Source organism: Scardinius erythrophthalmus (genome assembly GCF_964197995.2).
Source record: "Scardinius erythrophthalmus genome assembly, chromosome: 19".
NCBI classification, from domain to species: Eukaryota; Metazoa; Chordata; class Actinopteri; order Cypriniformes; family Leuciscidae; genus Scardinius; species Scardinius erythrophthalmus.
In genome coordinates, this window is record NC_138239.1 from 29283402 (window position 1) to 29302714 (window position 19313).

The following is a 19313-nucleotide window of genomic DNA, read 5'->3' on the forward strand; positions in this document are numbered from 1 at the left end:
GTATGGTTTTCAGGTACTCTTTACACCTCTGGAAACAGTTTCTGAAATATCGAGACCTGTCCCTCTGCAGACAAGAGACACTAAACACCTCCGATTCTGCAGATGAGCTGAAAATCTGACAGTTTCTGATTGCAATGAAACAAACAAACGCTCTTGTACAGGTGTTTAAATTAAACAAAAGCCAACTTTGTGTTTAATGATATTTAATCAAATGTAATGTCATGCAACCATGATATTAGATTTTGTTTAAAACTGAATTGAAGCCGTTTTTGCACTGATACCAAACTGAATTTGTTAAAATAACCAAAGAAAATAATGGAATAATGTAAAATAATGTAAGATTTTAAAATAAAATACAAAGATTAAATGGAGTACCCAGCAAAAAAATAATAAAAAAATAACTGAAATATAAACTACCCAGTAAAAATGTAAAAAAAAAAAAATGTAAAATATAAAATTTAAATTAAAGATGAAATGTCCAGCAAAATAAAAATAATCAATACTATTACCACCACACTTCATTACTTCTCATATGTGCACAGAAGGCCAAATGTGAAGCACACGTAAGATTTGAGTATGAAAGCTTTTGACAAATGTGCCACTCAATCCCAGCTCGGAGCAACTCAGCGCTGATGATTTATTTAGTAAATGATGTACATTTTCAAATCCAGACATTCCAATTTACACCTGAAAAGGAGCAAAAGCTTCTTATATTCAGAACAAACCTAAAAATGGCTTGACATGAGAAAAACATACTGGAAAACAGACGATATTTACACTTACAACATCGTATTTGCACAAGTAAAATGAAAATCATTTTTAAAAACAAAAATCTGTGAATTAGATCCCGGTGGGACATCAAGAAGCTGAAAGCAGTTCATTACAGCAGAAAGAGAAGGATCCACACAGTAAAGATGTAAAACATGCTGATGTGCACACTGAAGCGGGACGGGAATACTAGACTTTAGGATAAGCACGAACAGCTACTGTACTGACTACAGGAGATGCAGAGATGCTCAGAACTTCTGCGAGAGCGTCTGTTTCTCCAGGAGCAGGTCAGCGAATCTCTGCTGCAGCTCTTTTTCTCTGTCCTGTTGCCTCTGAACATCCTCTCTCAGGGCCTGGATATGAACGACAGTGTTGATCAGTGATAGTCAAGTATTAACTTAAGCAATTTAGTTCCCACCCAGGTCTGTTTGTTTTCAACACCACAAAAAAAAAAAAAAAAAAAAAAAACCTTAAGTAAAGCACAGAATTTTATTGAGTGAGACTTGAGTGACAAATTAATGTATTCAAAGAATGGACCCCATAAATAATTTCTTAAACTTTTGCAAGCAACTGAATTTTAGGGCTTCTTAGTACAACACATAAATATATAATATATTCTTTCTTCCTTCAAAATTGTATATATTAATACAATTATATATTGCATTTAACAAATGCATATAATTCCTCAGATTTAATTAAATAAAAATATCTGCATTATTTACATTAACTCAATTTTATAATTACAAAATATTAATATAATATAATATAATATAATATAATATAATATAATATAATATAATATAATATACAATTTAAATTTACTCATGTCGTTTAACCAGCAAAATTCCAGAAGTGGTGCATTCCACGGATGAGAATCCAAGGACTGCATTATTACAGCGGTTTCTAATTAAATAAATATATGCACTGAGGGTTTCATAAAGATTAAGTGGATATTTGAATAAAATGTTGTTTGGCCAATATTAAACAAGGATTTGATCATGCTTTAAAGTGTAACAACAACAATCACCAGGTTGTTGGCGCCCTCTGCAGGCATTTATTATAATACATAATATACTGAAGTTGATTGTTTACATTATGTATTTTAATGGTATTGATCAATAAAACCAAATGATTACTTGCTTTTGATACTTTATTTCAACCAATTATCATTGCCTCGTTGTTGTTATATATGTATTTTAAATAATTTTAAAGGCTTCTGTTCACTTAGGGTCTATTTTAATTACCACAAAAAATATCATCCGATTACTCGATCAAAATAATCGACCGATTACCAAAATAACCGTTAGTGACAGCCCTAGATTACTTTAAACATTTCAAAAAGCACCTGCATTGTTTTGCATTTTGTGACTGTCAGTCACATATTTTGTCATTGAAGATTTCTTAAAAATAGTGTTAAAATATTGTCTCGACTCATTCTCGTGAACCCAAAATCGTGTATCGTCTCGTCTTGTGAGCAAAGTGTTTCATCACACCCCTAATCACAACATCTAATAGAGACAGTAAAGTTTTTCACCTCCTTTCTGCGTGGAATGGCGTGGTCTTCCTGTTTCTTCAGCTCCTGGAAGGTGTGGAGCTCCACGTTGGCCTGTTCCACCTGATCCCAGAGTTCACTGAGCTGTTTGAGCAGTCCCATGGCCCGAGACTGATACCCGCCCAGAAGAATCTTCATCTTCTTCTCCATCTTCGCCGCACGCTTGGCTTCTGTGGTCATGTGACCTCTGTTAATCTGTCAGGCACAGGAAGTGACAGGAACTGTTACAAACAAGACTGCAATCAGAATGATTTAAAGATGACTTTGAATTGTGATTGAATAAACCACATGAAAAGCCTGAACTTCCTGCTGCATTAGTTTTCGGACTGTTGAAAGTGTATTATTGAAACTGTTTTTGCACTGTAGCCAGACTTAATTTGTCTAGATAAAAAGTAAATAATGGATGAAAATGAAAAATAATAATTTAATAAAAAATGTAAAATATCAACTAAAAAAGAAAAGCTTTAAAAAAAAAAATATTGTATATATTTATGAATTTAAGCACTTTTTAATTAGTGTAAAGGGCAAAATAAGACTTTAAGACCTGCAGAAACCCTGTGTGTAAAAAAAAAAATATATATAATAATAAATAGTATCCAAAAGCAACACAAAAAACCCACAATAAGCAACATTTAATCTCTGCTAAACTGAAACAGTTCTTGCTCTTGTCATGCTGCAATGGGAGGTCTAAGAAAAATCAGGATTCAATTCTTGCCTTCAGACACTGGCACCACGAAATATTGAAACCATCACAAACGTAAACTATTTTCAGACGTTCAATTTTGCAATAATGTGTGACATGCATAAAAGCAGTGAACTCTAAAAAGTTATGAGATGGAAACAAAAACAATAAACCTCCAATGTCAACACAGGCCTCAGAAACACACGCCATGTCTTTGGCCTTTAACAAACCATTATGCAATTATAATGGATCTGTTTTCATTCGAGCGCCTGACGTTTTCCAGCAAGCGTCCGGCTGCCAGCTGAAAGTCCTGACTGGGCATCTCTGGCTGGGTAAAACATCCATCGAGCCGAGGCAATGAGACCAGCACAACATCTAGACGACAGCAGATGCGTGACTATCACTGATCAACTGAAGTATATTATGAACACATTCAAAATTTTGAAGAAAGAAAAAAAGTTCCTTTATTAATATTTCATTTTAAAGGTAGGGTAGGTAATTTTCAGAGAGGCTAGCAATACCCACCCAATCTCACCCTCCCTTCAGAGCGTCTCCAAAGCCACTCCTCATCCAAAACACATCAACGCGTGCAAACAAAAGCATCACGAGAGACGGCATTAAACTACCTCATAGCTCAAAGTACATAACATAACATAACAATAATAATAAAATAAACAACTTAAAGGGCTATAGTTGTACCACCTGACTGCTGCAGATTCATTTAGGACTGAATTCAGTGATTGGACGAACATTTTATGGTCCTTTTATGGCCTTCCACAGATGATATATATACACATATAAATACATTTAGACCACTTAACTTAGTGATTTCTATCAGGATGCGTTTCAACCAGCATAAATGTTTCTGGAACAAATAGCCAACCCTATCTTTGACAAAATTAAACAGAATTGTGAGCTATATAACTGAGAAAAGTATTTTTTATTATTATGTGGCAGAATTTTTTTTTTTATGTAAATGTTAATGTAGAATATCAATATATATTTTCTCAGAATTTATATATTATATATATATATATATATATATATATATATATATATATATACACACACACACACACACACACAATTACTAGGCTATATACATTTTTATATGTACATTTATATATTTCTTATGTTTTATAAGTGTATATATATATTTCTTATATGTTTTATAAGTGTAAATATATACATATATACATACATATATACATATATAAATAATTGAGGTAAAACATATTAAATCTATCTACAGCTGAGGTCTGTTTATAAATGTGCAGTGCAGATGCTGCCGGCATAAATCTGGTGATTCTGTGAATGAGAGCCGCGTGCCATGGCTTCCCTCTCCCTGCAGGAACACCAGCTCCCCCACGGCTCTGAACGTGCTGCTGTGTGAATCGCCTCCAAGTTTCCACCACACGCTACCAGCCAAGACATATGAACACAAACGCAGTCTTTGTGGAACACGTGGGGGGGAGGGGGGTCCTAATGAACTGAAGCTCTGCACATGAGCACGTCCTGAAGCTGCAGGCAACTGGCTGTCTGTTTTACTGGTGGCGACCATTTCTGTTTGTGTATTACCAAGCATTAATGCCCAGGAGAAGTTTAGAGCCATCCTCATTAAAACAGAATTAACGGATTTATCAGTTTCTTTTGACTGGTTAATGACAAGGTTAACACTCTGGATAGCGTTTAAGAGCACTAAGAGGAGATCGGAATTAATGGTCTCTTGTGCTAAAAGCAATAAGACACTCCCTGAACGTTACTGAACATGCAAAAAAAGAAAAAACACAAAGAAATATTTAAAAATAAATTTAAAAGAAATAAAGTAAAAAAAAAAAAAAAAATTGGATCAAGTAAAAGATTAAATGTGAAAACAAAACATAAAAAAATACACAATTAATTACACAAAAAGTACCAGGCAAAATCAAAGAAACAAACAAAAATCAATGTTAAAATGAAAAATAAATGTAAATAATAAACTAAAAAATAAATATGAAAATGAAGAAAATAAACACACTGCATGCCTTTTAAGAGCAAAAATAATGGATTGGAATAAACTGTCTCTAAAAGCAAGACACTCAAGTGATTTTATCAAAGCCCTGATTAATACTTTAAATCCTTAAACATAAGCTTCAATTAGCAATACGACAACAACGCCATCTACTGGACGCAAAGGGAGTGCACTGAACACACGGCTGATGATCTTACCTCCAGCTTCTTCTCCATAGACTCGATTCGGTCCTTCTTGCTGGCCAGATTGGCTCGGGTGTAGCGGCTCTGTCCGGGCAGGTACAGGACCTGACTGTAACACTCCTCCCACACCTGATTATAAGCCTCCATAGAGAGATCTCCGTGACTCATCCCATGTTTCACCACCTCCATCTCCTGGCCCAGCAGCTCTCCTGCCTTCAAACGCACACATACAGCTGAGCCTTCTGACGCATTGGGTTTGAATACATAGAGTGATGTACTTTTATGACTGAACTTAGATAACTGATGCCGGAACCAAATATAAAAGACAAATTTTATTTGAATAAAGAAAAAGTTTTTTGCAAGGTGACATTATTTCTGACAATTAAGAATATTTACCCTAAATTTTCAACACTGTACAGTAAAGAAAATCGTCCTGACTGAACGTCCTGTTTTTTTTTGTTTTTGTTTTTAACTCAACATACTAACTATGATACTTATACTTAATTTGTACATACATTTGCAACAGCTAATAAAAAAGCATAAATATTTTATTTTGGGGTGAATTTTCTTTACACTTTTGCAAGATTCACCCTTCTAAATAATTTGCCAGGCCACACTGAATCTGTACCTGCAGAATGACAAAATGACTCACACAGAATTTTAATGTCATGTTTAAAATTCTAGACCTCTCCAAAGCCGTGTGTTCAAGTATAATTTAATGAAATCATTTTATAATAAAGCACTCTCAGATTTTCCACCCAGATTAAAAAAAGTGCCTATGCCATATGGGTCTACTAATTAACCAAAGCAGCAAACCTTTTTGAGCTCTTCCTCTGAGATCTTATCGTAGGGTGTTTTCTCCAGGTAGGAGATGTGCTCGGCGTTGTTGGAGCTGGATCCCACTCCTTTACCCTTCCTGGCCTGGATGTCACTGAAGGGGTGATGCAGACAGTCGTAGTGGATCATGGTGATCATTTCCTTCTTGACGAGTTCTTCTGCCAGCTGCAGGTCCGTCAGAGGCGGCTCCACATTATGAGGTCGGAGTATCGTCTCATTCACCTGAACACACAGATACATACTTCATTTCATGGTAGTATACATCACTTTTCTTTTTTAAAGGAGAACTTGGTAGCTTTTTTAACTTAATAAAACTGTCTAGAAATCATTTGGATGGTTAAACAACCTGTTCTGGTGATATTGGTGACTTTCCCCGCTCCCCCCAGCGTTCCCAGGCGGAAAACCAACCTTGCAACTTGTTCACTACCGTCCCGGCAAGATAGAAATTGGAAGTCTCGTGAGAAGCGAAAGCGAGAACGAGAACGAGCGCGAAACACAAATTGCTTTACGGCAATTCGACATAAACACACACGCATGTATGATGTATTACCAGATTACCCACCTCGGTAGACATAACTCCACACGATACAGTTGGCTTGCTCCGATCAAAACAAACGCACATGAGCAGCGGTAGAGAGGGGGAGGAGGCCGCCGCAAGTGAGTTTTTTACGACTGTGTTGTGAAATATACGCCCCCCCACAGCTGTAGGGGGAGCTCGTGGGGAAAACATGCGACAACAAAAGGGAAAATCAGCGAAGAAGTGACTAGAGTTCGCTAGAGTTGCCGAGTTCTCCTTTAAAGTACTATTTCTTTATCTATACAACTTAATGAAGCAAAAATGACTAGGTGCACTTTTAAAGGGGTGGTTGATTATGATTTCACTTTTCTAACTCTAGTTAGTGTGTAATGTTGCTGTTTGAGCAAAACAACATCTGCAAAGTTACAACGCTCAAAGTTCAAAGCAAAGGGAGATATTTTCTTTTAAAGAAATTGCTTTTTAAGGACTACAACAAACGGCTGGTAGGGGCTACGCGACATTCCTCCAAGGTTAGTGACATCACCAACCCTAGAATTTACATAAACCCCGTCCCCTGAACATGATTTATAGATTATCAAGACAGAATATGCTAATCAATGACTAGAAGATAACTACACATAAGCTACATAAATTCATCAACTACATCTGTCTTACATGTTGTCACTTCTTGAGTCTCTCCATCTTTCTGACTCCGGTTTGAACATAAAAGGCTAAAAATGTTCACTGCACGCATGTGTGAGGTAATCAAAGCTGCTAAGGACAAAAGCTGTTGAAGCTCCGCCCTCTGTGCTGGGATCAGCAGCTCATTTGTATTTAAAGGGACAGACACAAAACGAGGCGTTTTTGCTCACCCTTAAAAAGTGACAACTTTAACATGCACATCCCCCAGTTTTGCACCACATTACTTCACTCTGAAATGGGTTGCAAGACAGTATGTTGCTAAAAAGTTTATTTAATTTATATAGCATTTTAAAAAAGAAAGCAAGGCTGATCAAAGCCTTAGATACATTGTATGTATTTATTTAATAAAAAGAATATGTGCCAGTGCTGCTATCGCTAACAAAACTAAAACCAGAACTACTGAAAACATTTTTGTTAATTGAAATTAAAATTAATAAATCTCTAAAACTTAATTTTAAATGATGCCTTAATTTTTATATTTTGTTTTCATTTTAATTTAAGTTTTTGCAATTTAGTTTAGTATTTTTGTCATTTTTACTATTTTTTATTTATTTTTAAATGTCTACAAATATTGCAAATATATTTTATTTTATTTCAGTTATTTTATTACAATAACCCTGTTGGGACAGATCAGCAAGTATGGAAGTCCTCACCTCTGAAGGTCTTGGTAAATCTCTCTGAACTGCCGTGTGTCTCTGACGCAGCTCCTTCTCCCTCTCAGCATCTCTCACGGCCTGTGGAAATGTCACGCAAGATAAACACCAAAAATAAACAAACACTAAATACAGCACCCTCTGGGTCTTGAGCAACCGCTTTATGAACATCAGTGTGTTTACAGATCACAGCGTTTAGTCAACAGACCTGTTTACGCAGTTCTATCTCGGCCGCATCCTCCACAAAACTATCGTCCACCTCAGCTTCCTCCAGCTCTTTCTCAGCATTTTCAGGAAGAACAATCTCAAAATCATTTTTGGGCACCGGCAGAGACATCAAACCCAACTTGAGCTGCTCGCGGGACTCCCTTTGCTGGAACAAACAGAACAAATCTTAACCACGATGCAAAAACACACTGCTGACACATCTGTACTTAAATTAAAACTGCATTAAATCCACTGAAGGACAATGATTTAACGCACCAAGTGTTTGGCAAATGACGGGTCACTGTAGTCCACACTCCCCTCCTCTGTGTTGATGTTGAGTTTGTCCCGCAGCGGGGTCCTGCCCGGGGTCACACCCACCGAGGGTTTAGGAGTCATTCCACCTTGAGGGGTCATGCCCTCGGCTCCGTGGCTGGGGGTTCTGGGAAACCATATTCATAAATTATTCACACAGCTCATTAACCTGAAATTTAGCATCTACTTTAAAATTATGATATATTCAATGCAGATAATAGATAATATCTGGTTTAAAATAAAATAATTTTCAAAAGTTTGAGGTTGGTAAGAATTTGTTTTCAAAAGAATTATCTTCAGCTCACCAAGGCTGCATTTATTTCAATGAAAATATAGTAAAAACTGTGAAAGTGAAATATTACTTTTCTTATTTGATTATATTTTAAAATTTAATTTATTCCAGTAATGCAAAGCAGAATTCAGCATCCTTACTCCAGTGTCACATTTTCTGCTCAAGAAACATTTCTGATTATTATCAATGTTGTAGACAGTTGCTGTTTAATTTTTTTTTTTTTTTTTTTTTTTGGAAACTGATAAATTGTTTCAGGATATTTGGAAAAGTAAAAAAAAAAACGTTTCAAATTTAAAATAGAAATCTTTTGTAACATTATCAATGTCTTTACTGTTAATTGAATGCATCCTTGATGAATGAAAGTATTCATTTTATTAAAAAATAAATACATACAAATCTTACTGACCCCAAACTTTTGAATGATAGTGTATATTATATTCCAGCACTAAAATCTGAAATCTATACTAATGTGCCCAACCATAACTTACTGTGTAGAATATTGGTTTAATCTGTACTATTAAATATTTAATAAAAAATTGACTGAACACTGTCGTCTTGTTGCTGTTGGTGGCATTTAATTTAAAGGTCCCATGACATGCTACTTTTTGTAGGCTTTAATATAGGCCTTAGTGGTCCCTAGTACTGTATCTGAAATCTCTTTTCAAAAATTCAGCCTCGGTGCAGAATTATAGCCACTACAAGCCAGTCCCAGAATGAGCTTCCTTCGGACGGGCCGTTTCGGTGTCTGTAGCTTTAAATGCTAATGAGTTGGAGAAAGGCGGTGCAAGGTGGAGGGTGGGTGTGGCCTTGACCATCTTGCGCAACGGTACCATGCATGTTTGTTTACGTTGGATATATTGCAATGGCACGAAGACACGCAGTCGTTCAAGCATTTCAGTTTGACCCAGAATCTGATCCGGATGGAGAAGCAACAACTCAGCGGCTCCAGCAGGACATTTCTGAATGGTTAGTTTAAAATATTATGTCTGGATACGGTACTTTATTCGGATGGTTTACAGTTATTATCATGTAGCTAACGCTAACCTGCTGTTGCCTTTTCATGAGAGATCTGTAACATCTGTAATTTATCTTATTACAATTACATCAAGCTCTGCGATCTTGAAATGCGGATATCGCGCGCGCCGTATAACCAACAGGAAAACGGTTATCCAAATAACAAAGAAGTGTACAACACTCGCGTTACAGTGTGTGTATTCACACACATAAACTGCATAGCTAATGTGACAGCCACATTCTACGTGTAACAGTCTAGGCAACCAACCATAAACAGTAAAGCAACACACTTATATATCATTAGTTGACTTACTTGTCCGAGGTGTGTAGCTGAGCCAAAGAGAGTGATCCAGACTTTAGTTTCAGACGTTCAGCAAGCCCAGCTCTGTATCGACCCTTCAGTGTTCATTTGTACATCCAATCATTGAGCAATTGTTATGCTTCGCTCGCTCAAAAGCCATGATATCTCCCGTGGACAAACTAAAATTGCGCGCGCGCATTCCTACTTCCTATCGAATTTTCTCATGGGCGGAAAATATTCTCTGGGCGGGCAAAGCAGAGACAGGGGAGGTAACATTCCTCCTTATAACGTCACAAGGAGGAGATTCAAGATCAGTGCGTATGAGCCTCCATTTTCTCAAAGGCAGAGAAAGATAGCAAAAGCTCGATTTACACCGATTGAAATTTCTAGAAACTTGGGGACCATATACAGGCTAGGGGAACTCATATTAATGTTACAAAACCTCAGAAAGTGAAAATTTCATGTCATGGGACCTTTAAGCAATAAGTTACTCAAGGATGTGTAATACAGTGATTTTATTTGCATCAACAACCCAGAACAATAAGACCAAATCACTTGTAAACCACTCTCTTAAGTGGCTGAAGCTGTGTTGACACTACCAGTGACTTTGTCGCTACATGTCAGTGAGGTGAGGTCACTACTGAGTGTTCCCACTACTGGTTGCTAAGTAATGTTTGTGAATGATATTCACGGATGTTACTCCATGATGCAGACAACAAATCAAATTTCTTACCGCTACAAACAAACGTTTCGGAAGGAAAAGGCTAAATATTAATGGAATCCATACATAAAATGCTTAATTTTAAAGATGAACGGGAAACAGTGAGTGCTCTTTGCCATCGTGGCTATTTATCTGCAGCAAAGGCGCAAGCGCCGGTCTATCTGGGTTCACAAAACCATTCAGGCTTAAAGTCAGCATGGCAAGTAACCCCACATGTACACAGTTACATATATATTATAGGAGAGTTGCTGAGCACTAAAATAAGATCTTGCCTCGACACTCCACTACAGTGTGTCGTGACATCACGTACGCTCTAGGGGTGTGCGATATTGACAAAAAAAAATTATATCTCGATATTTTCTGGATAACAATTATAAGACGATATTTTGCTGAGTGTGTTTATTGTGTTGGTACTTTGGGAGGTAGGACTGTCGTGGACAGCCGACTCCTAAAGTTTTTGATGTTCTTCAAACTCTGTGTGGTGATCAGTTCACAGCAGTGACAGGTATTTTTTTTCCCAATATGTTTCAATAGATTTTTACCTTTATAAAGCCATTTTTTTAAACCTAATTATATGCATGCATCATCTTTTGTGTCAATTTCACAAATTTAATCAAAGTCAATTATAAAAATAAGACAATAGTTTTGTTACCAATCAAATTAAATCGCTATCAAAATTGATCTTTGCAATATTGAATACTGATATTTAAAATTATTTAAAACAAGAAAAGATACTTTAAATGTGAAATTGAAACCGGCAGTAGGTGGCAGCAAGTCACTGTCAATGAGCGAATCAGAGAGATTCAACCGATTCAAACGGCTGATTCATTCAAGGAAAGAAGCATTTGACTATCTTTATCTATCCTAGTCAACTGATTCGTTCAAAAAGCGGATTTACTTAGTAAGGAAACACCGCCATGTGTGGCTTTGTTTTGAACTATTTTCATTGGTGAAAGAGCAAAAACAGGCAATATGGCGTCTCTTGTTTAAAATTTGTATAAAATCAATATCACATTTGTTATGCTGATATTTGGAGAAAAACTGCACTCTTGTGATATTTATTACGAAATGATATAAATAAAGACTAAATCACGCAGTAAAAGCGTGCACTCTAAATGCACACCCGCACTAGTCTAATCTACAAGACTGCATCACGTAAAATATGCATGCACTCTCTGGGTGTGTGTGAGGGATATGCATCGATATTCTCCGGGATTCACCAGCTCTCCATTCAAATAAATGGGATGGTGTCATTTTGTCGCTGCCAGTGGGAACGCAGCTTTACTGTTTTAATATGGCATTTTATTTTTTAAGACGTTTTGCAAAACTCAATTACTACGATTATGAATATGCTAACCTACATTTTCCATTTAAAAGTAGACATTTTCATGCATGATGGGTACCTGAAGGGTGTAGACAGCACGGTGTTGGGCGTCTGGACCACCTGTCTCTGTGGAGTGACACCAGAGAAGTCGCTCTCATGGAGGGGAGTATTCAGCCCTCCTTTAAGAGGGGTGTCCACGTTCGTAAGTGCCATCAAGTTCTGGGCTTCCTGTGGGGGTAAAAGAACTGAAGTGAGACTCAGGGCAGAACATTAAACAACCAGTTTGAAAAGTGTGTGAAACTGCACCAGACCTGCAGGATCTTGTCCTGTGCCGCTGGAGTTTTGGGTGTGCGCAGGGCCATGGAGTTATTGGTCACGTTGTATTCAGACAGGAGAGCACTGGAGGCCGAGTTGGTGATCCCAGACTCCTCTGCGGTCTGACGGGCGATTTCACTGGCCTGACCCAGCTTGACAACCTCCTCCAGCTCGGCATCAGAGATCTAAAATCAAAACAAATCTGTCAAATGTAATTATTCAACATAAACTATCTGCAAATCTATTATAAAACACATTGAGTGGCTAACGTGTTGTGATTATTATTAAAATATTAAATATTATAGTATATAAATTTGACATTTTTAGTTTTCATTTTTAGTTTAGATTTTGTTGTTGTTGTAATTTTATATTTTGTAATTGATCAGGGTTTTTTTTATACTTCTGTTCAGATTTATTTATTTGGTTGACATGTTGCAATCAGTGTTATTTTAGTATTATTTACATTCTATTATAGTATTTATTAATATTTTGAATAAGCTTTTATTTTTTTATTTTTAGTTTCTATTTCTATTTTTGTTCAAGTTGTGTGCTTTTGTATTTTTTTTCTATTTCAATTTATTTTATTTTATTTTAGTTTTATTAATTTTAGTAAAGTTTGTCTTTTTTTTTTTGTAACTTTTTTAATGCCATGACGGCTTATGTTCATAGCGAGAGCCAGGTTTAGTTATTCAAAAATAAAACTAAATAAGATGTTTAAGATTCTTGTTTTTTCTTCCGAAAAACCTTGACTAAATTTGGATTCACTTGGTTAAAAAACCTTTTCAGAAGTATCAACAGAATAAAAAAAAGTTCCTCAAAGGGGCAGAAGTATTACGTTGCAGCAAAATATGTTTAATGGACAGTGGATTATGACAAGATGAACACTTTGGTGAATTTTCACCTGATAGTAAACATTTATGTGAGCCTTGAGCGTCCGATCCGGCATCAAGTGTAAATGACTTCATCCCAGCAAATATTAAAAGGGAATATGTGTTTTGTCGTAACATCAAGATTTATTTCCCGCAATTTATTTAAAGGTGCCATATGTCATGTCTGGCAAAAAAAAATCAAGTCATACTCCACATTCCATACCAGATGGGGGCAGTATACCTCCAGAAAGTGAATTGGTCTATGCTCCGCCCCTACCTTCTTAGCTGCACATATACAAGTTAAAATAGGGACAACATCTATTTAGAGTGTTACGCTGCCCGCCTGAAGCTAATTTAGCAGCATATATCAAGTTTGATTTTCATTAGCAATACCACTTCTAGTTAAGTTATCATTAGTCACCAAAAAACATTCGGTCTCATTACACCTTGCAATGTTTTCCGTTACGTTTCGTGCGTCCAGGGTGTGTAAAGCAGAAGCAGCCTGGCCAGCGGCGGAGTATGCGCGATCCGTGAGTGCTGAAGACGTTCTGCACGGCTTTGATGGGTGCGCAGGAGGACACAAATGGGCGGCGACAGCTTCTTCCAGTGGCGGGAGCTTTTTCCTCAGCGCCGTCAACAGATAGAGCGTTACTAAAACTGTATACACCGCCGCCGACTTGAGCTGCAAAGAAGCTCTGGCCGCCCTGTCAAGGACGCTTGTCAAAAAGTACGGGGAAACTTGACCGCTCTGAATATAGTGAGTGAGTGCGCGCGCGCGCGGCCGGGGCTCGCTCTCTCTCTCTGCTAGTTCTTAGAGGCAGAAGAGCGCGTGCGCGCTTAAAATGTCATATTTTGGTATGATCGTTCACCCGCCAGTGTGGCGGATAGCATTTTTGAGATTTTATTTGTGCTTCAGAGCGCGTTTTTTTCCCTGCAGCGGGTGGTGGTAGGGGTCTCTTGCCAAGGGCTTCAGCCATCCTTCCGCTCTCTTCCCTGAACTGAAATGTAGTAGTGGGCTGTACTTTCCACATCAGGTTCAAGTACGCCCACAAGCCGTGCGAGTTATTCGTGTATTGCATGTTTGGCTGGTGGTTATGTTGCCCGTATACCGCCTCCCATGGCCGAAACTGGTATTACGACACCTGTCGGGCCGTGGCTAGTAATGCTAATGCTAATTAAGGTTGATATCTCTGCAGCACTATAACTTGACATTTTTTTAATGACATCATCGCCCTTATTTCTTCTCATTCTTTTGATGTGTGTAGCTCATTTTTGGGATATTTTTACCTCAATTGTTACATATGGCACCTTTAAGCACTGATCCCAAGTTTATGTTATCATCTATATTTAAGCTTTATTTCAATTAACAAAAATTTTTAGTTAACAATAGGACTGGTTGCAATGCAGTTACTGGAATGATTTGGTAGTTGAGAAGGTGTTTATGCAGAGAAGTTAGCGATTTTTACCACGGTTAAGGTGGTAATGTTTGTGCTGAACTGACCTGTGGTGCCGGAAGCACCAGTTTGCTTCTCTTCTTTGTGAACTCTGACACTCCACTGGTCTGCAGGATGGCTGAAGGCAGATCGGACTCCTTCTTCTTCTTGATCTTCTGTCTGTCTTTCTTTCGGTCGCGATCCTCCTTCTCACTATACACAAAACAGCAGAGGGGCGATCAAAAAAAATGTCCATCCGAGCCACTGAAGTTCCTGCAGCTCAAAACACGACCCCACTCACCTCCTGAGATCTTTATCCAGATGCTGCTGGCGCAGTCGTTTGAAGTCAGGCTCCAAAGGATCATACAGCTCCATGGACGTATCGTAGAAGCCCTGAGCGGGTTTCTTTTCAAACGGGATCTCAGCATTATAGTCGACACCTCTCTTCTTCTTGCGCTTCTTCTGGATGTCGATGCCTGCTGCTCGCAGCTCCCTGCGTTTCTGAAGTGCTGCCAGACGACTGCGGAAGAATGAACGGTGAAGACGGCTTTATAATTAACTCCAACACTCTGTGAGAACTAATAAAATCCTCATTATGTAACCATCACCTACACTTTTTTAGATCATAACATCAACAAAGAGTTATTTAGTTAACTAAAACTAGTGATATTTGGCATTGGCCGATAAGTTTTTCTGTTTGGTCGATATGTTGTAAGCAAAAAAGTATTACAGCATTTGCTTTTCTATTTAAACTATGCTGCGTTCTATCCAGTTGGCAACGGTGTTATATTCATGTCACTTTCACTGTGTGTTGTGTGTAAAATTAGAGTTATCCTGTCTTTAAAAAATATATAATACATAATTCCCAGTGCACACAAGCTTACCAGATTACTAAATGCCCTTTTTGTTGCAGTGTTTACTTCCTTTTTATTCACATTTCTTAATTTCTTTTATAAATATAAATTATAAAAAAAACTATACAGACATTTAATAAATTATGGCAAAATATACAGTGAAATAACAAAAAATCTAAAAATAAAACTTATTTTATTTTCAAACATTCAAAATATTACTAAAACCTATAGTAGTATCTCAAAAGATTATTCAATGTTACCCCCCAAACCTCTCCTAATGACACAAGATCTTACCGCGCTTCCTCCAGCTGTTTCTCTCTGGCCTTCCGCTTTGCCTTCTTGCCTTGTGTGTTGGCCAGTCTAGCTCTGGCTTCAGACAGCATCTCCAGCTCATCTGCACAAGCATTTGTGAATGGTATGCTTTTTATCTTTCATTGCAGTGTTAAAGGGTTTTTTATTTTTTTATTTTCTGACATTACATTAAACAGACACCCTCACCTTCATCCATATCCACAGGGTCAGGTCTGGCTGGTTTGGTCTCAGGGTTTGGGTCGATCTCTCCTGGTTTTAGTTTGCGAGGGTCATCGCCCACATCATCTTCATTCTCTCTCTGAGCAGCTTTATCTCTGCGGTCATAAAGAATTAATTCAAGCTTATCTTGATTCTGCAAAAAGGTGCATGCAAACATACAAAATGACATTGCAATTGCACAACATTACATTTCCATAACCTGACTAAGACATTGAGGATTAGACTGTGAAAAGTTAACCTATAACATTAATGATTTGTTATATTTTTATCTGACAGTGCAAATGGTTTGAATGAAAGTTATTACATGTTGTTTGAATTCTGCATCAAACTAATGTACTTACAGCAGATATTCATAATGCTCCAGGCATTGAGCAGCCGTTCGTCCAATGATGGGGGCGATTGTTCTCCACTGAGTGGGCATCAGTTTGGCCAAATGAAGAAGTTTCTCCTCTTCCTCACGTGACCATTCTGTTTTCTTAATGCTGGGGTCCAGCCACTCATACCTGCATGAGACACACCATAAGTGAAATACATATGCATTCATTACAGTTGCTCATTAAGGAGATCATTTAAATGCACCTATGATGTTCAAAAATGTCATGATCACTAGGTTGAGACATCACCTAAGATATAAACTCACCATCTGGCTTTACACTGTTTGGCTGATTTGCGGTGCAGCAGGGATGCGATTCGAGACCACTGGTTTTTGCCATATTTCATTACAGCTGCTTTGAGAATCTCATCCTGTTAATAAATCACACAAAAGACATGACTAATTAAAGAGGTTTTACAAAACACAGAGTGCCCATTAAAAAATGGACGCAACAACAATACGACTCATAAATGACAGATTATTTTACTATTACTAACCTAACTTGAACTTTGAAAAGCTGAAAATTGTAAATCAACTCTCAAACATTTTTCCACCCTAATAAAATAAAATGACTAGAATAAATTTCACTGAAAAGTTAGAATACTTGTTTATAAAAGAAACATCAGTGTCAATGAAAAGCAAGGCAAACGTCACTTTTGAGCAGAATATATTTTTTTGCGTGCTGTGCCACTAACAAACAAGCTGTAAATTAATAAATGAAATAAATATTAAATAGTAGGGATGCACGATATATCAACCACCATATCGGTATCGATAGATATTTGTTCATTTTAAAGGTATAGCGGAGGATCTTTCCGAATTTTAGATAAGACCCGGCCTCTCCACTTTTTGAACAAGTTTGATTGATTCACCAGAATGATTGACAATTAGGAGGACCAATAGTATAGGTGATCCACCCGGAAGTAAAAAATCCTCCGCTATACCTTTAATGTTATCGGTCTGATAAGAAAATTTGGACGATATATTAAAGCCGATAAATAATGGATTATATCCTTCAGCCGAGACATTTCAGATGCGCACTGTTTGAAATTATGGTTTTGAATTGCTTGAAATATGATTGAAAATGACTTCAGGAAAAGGAACATACAGTTAATTAAGTGCAACATGTGCAGCACAAATCTGTCATATCGGCTACATAAGATTATAAGAACAACATTATAAATGTGTGTTTAGGGACATGGCTTTTAATGATGAGACTTTTGTTTTTGTAATCAGGCTCTAAAAAATTATATCAAAAATTGGATTTAGATTTATTGGCCAATATATCGGATATCAAATATAAAGATTTATTGGTTTCGGCCTAAATTATCATATCAGTGATTCGGTGCATCCCTATTAAATAGTCTACACACGACCAAAAGCCATAGTTGGAAAGCACCTATAAATTAGAGACATCTTGACAGTTAATACACGTGTAATTTAACGTTTGATTATGTTAAATATATGATTATTAAAACAGTATTATTGTTTGTGTTCAACCTTGACGTATAACGTCACCCAATATTTATGTTGAGTATAATTAATAATATTGCCTTAAACAATCTCAACTTTGTGGGTATATTAACTTTTGGTAAAACTACGGTAATTGCATTCATGTTTTGATATTTTATTAACTCAAAATACAATTCATAAAAATGTACAACATACAACGCGAGCTGAAATCATTCTACATCATCACTCACAACATAAAGAGAGAAGTTAATGAAAGCACAGCAACGCGAATATGTGTAGAATTCAGATAATTAATACCTATTTGAAGTTTGAATGCCTTTAATTAACAAAATGCTCATGAGTTTCAATGCTAAAATACTGTGTGTTTTCTAAACAAACCTCAGTGTTGCGCCACACGCCTCCTTTAATCATAATCCGCGGCATGTTGGCAATTTAAAGTCTTCACAAGCACTCGCGCAGAATAATCTTGTTCTGGAACCTCAAATATGTGCAATTAAAACGAAATAACAAAAATACACTGAGTTTATGCTGCAGCACGTTAACCTGCAGATGGAGAAACCGAAATGGCTGCGAGCGCACAGAACTGTGGGAAGCAAGCTCTTCTTCTATTGATTCATTCGGGATCGGTCATGTCTCTTGAACTCAATATCGCCCCCCGCGTCATGCTCAACAAATTGTGCATTCAATAATATACTAGCGTACTGTTGCACAGACAGTTATAACCGTTTTAAAAAAATATTTGATAGTGTATTTATTTTGCTTTTATTTACATTTAATTTATTTCTATTCTATGTTGCTTTATCAGCATTTCATTTGTGTTGTTTTCAATTGCTTGTCATTTGTGTCAGTTGCTTGTTTAGATGTAAAAGTCTTTGCATTGCGTTGGATTTGTTTGAAAGGTGTTATAGATATAAAGTTCTAATTAATTAATTGATTGATCTGTAGGTTCCACTTTGGAATAAGTTCCATAGAAGCTAGCGGAGCCGTTCTTTTTGGTCCTTCTTTGAGATGTGGATCTGCGTTTCATGGAACATCTAGGAAATCAAAAGACACAGTGTGAGATTTGATGTTTCACTGAATGATTTTAGAAGCTTGGAATAATGTTTGATATGATTTTCGAATGGAAGGACCTCATGTTGAGCTTTCAGAACAAGCCAGATAGGAAGCCAGTCAACTCTGAAACATCTCTTTCTATGGAATCTCATTTATTCTGAACATATCATTCTGAAAGTCAGGCCCAAAAGTACCAGGAATGAAACCACTATAAACATTTGGGGACCATGCATAAGCGGATATGTCCCAATCCTAAATATGCTGTTACATTCTTGCAAAGAATTAATATTTATTACTTAATGAGTAATATTTATGTCTTTATATTGCATACAAAACT

At 36.9% G+C, this 19313-nt stretch overlaps 1 protein-coding gene across 1 annotated transcript; it reads right to left on the reverse strand.

The window, feature by feature from the left end:
• Positions 1 to 613: 613 nt before the first annotated feature.
• Positions 614 to 18585, reverse strand: cdc5l (CDC5 cell division cycle 5-like (S. pombe)). Its single transcript, XM_081347051.1, has 16 exons — positions 18302 to 18585; positions 16718 to 16821; positions 16419 to 16580; positions 16045 to 16172; positions 15841 to 15940; positions 14994 to 15212; positions 14761 to 14905; positions 12387 to 12575; positions 12155 to 12303; positions 8388 to 8550; positions 8113 to 8277; positions 7905 to 7985; positions 6012 to 6254; positions 5211 to 5408; positions 2303 to 2515; positions 614 to 1121 (listed from the first exon to the last, which is right to left on the reverse strand). The coding sequence occupies exons 1-16, from the start codon at positions 18344 to 18346 to the stop codon at positions 1017 to 1019; spliced, it is 2409 nt and encodes an 802-aa protein (XP_081203177.1). The 5' UTR covers positions 18347 to 18585; the 3' UTR covers positions 614 to 1016.
• Between the last annotated feature and the right edge of the window lie 728 nt (positions 18586 to 19313).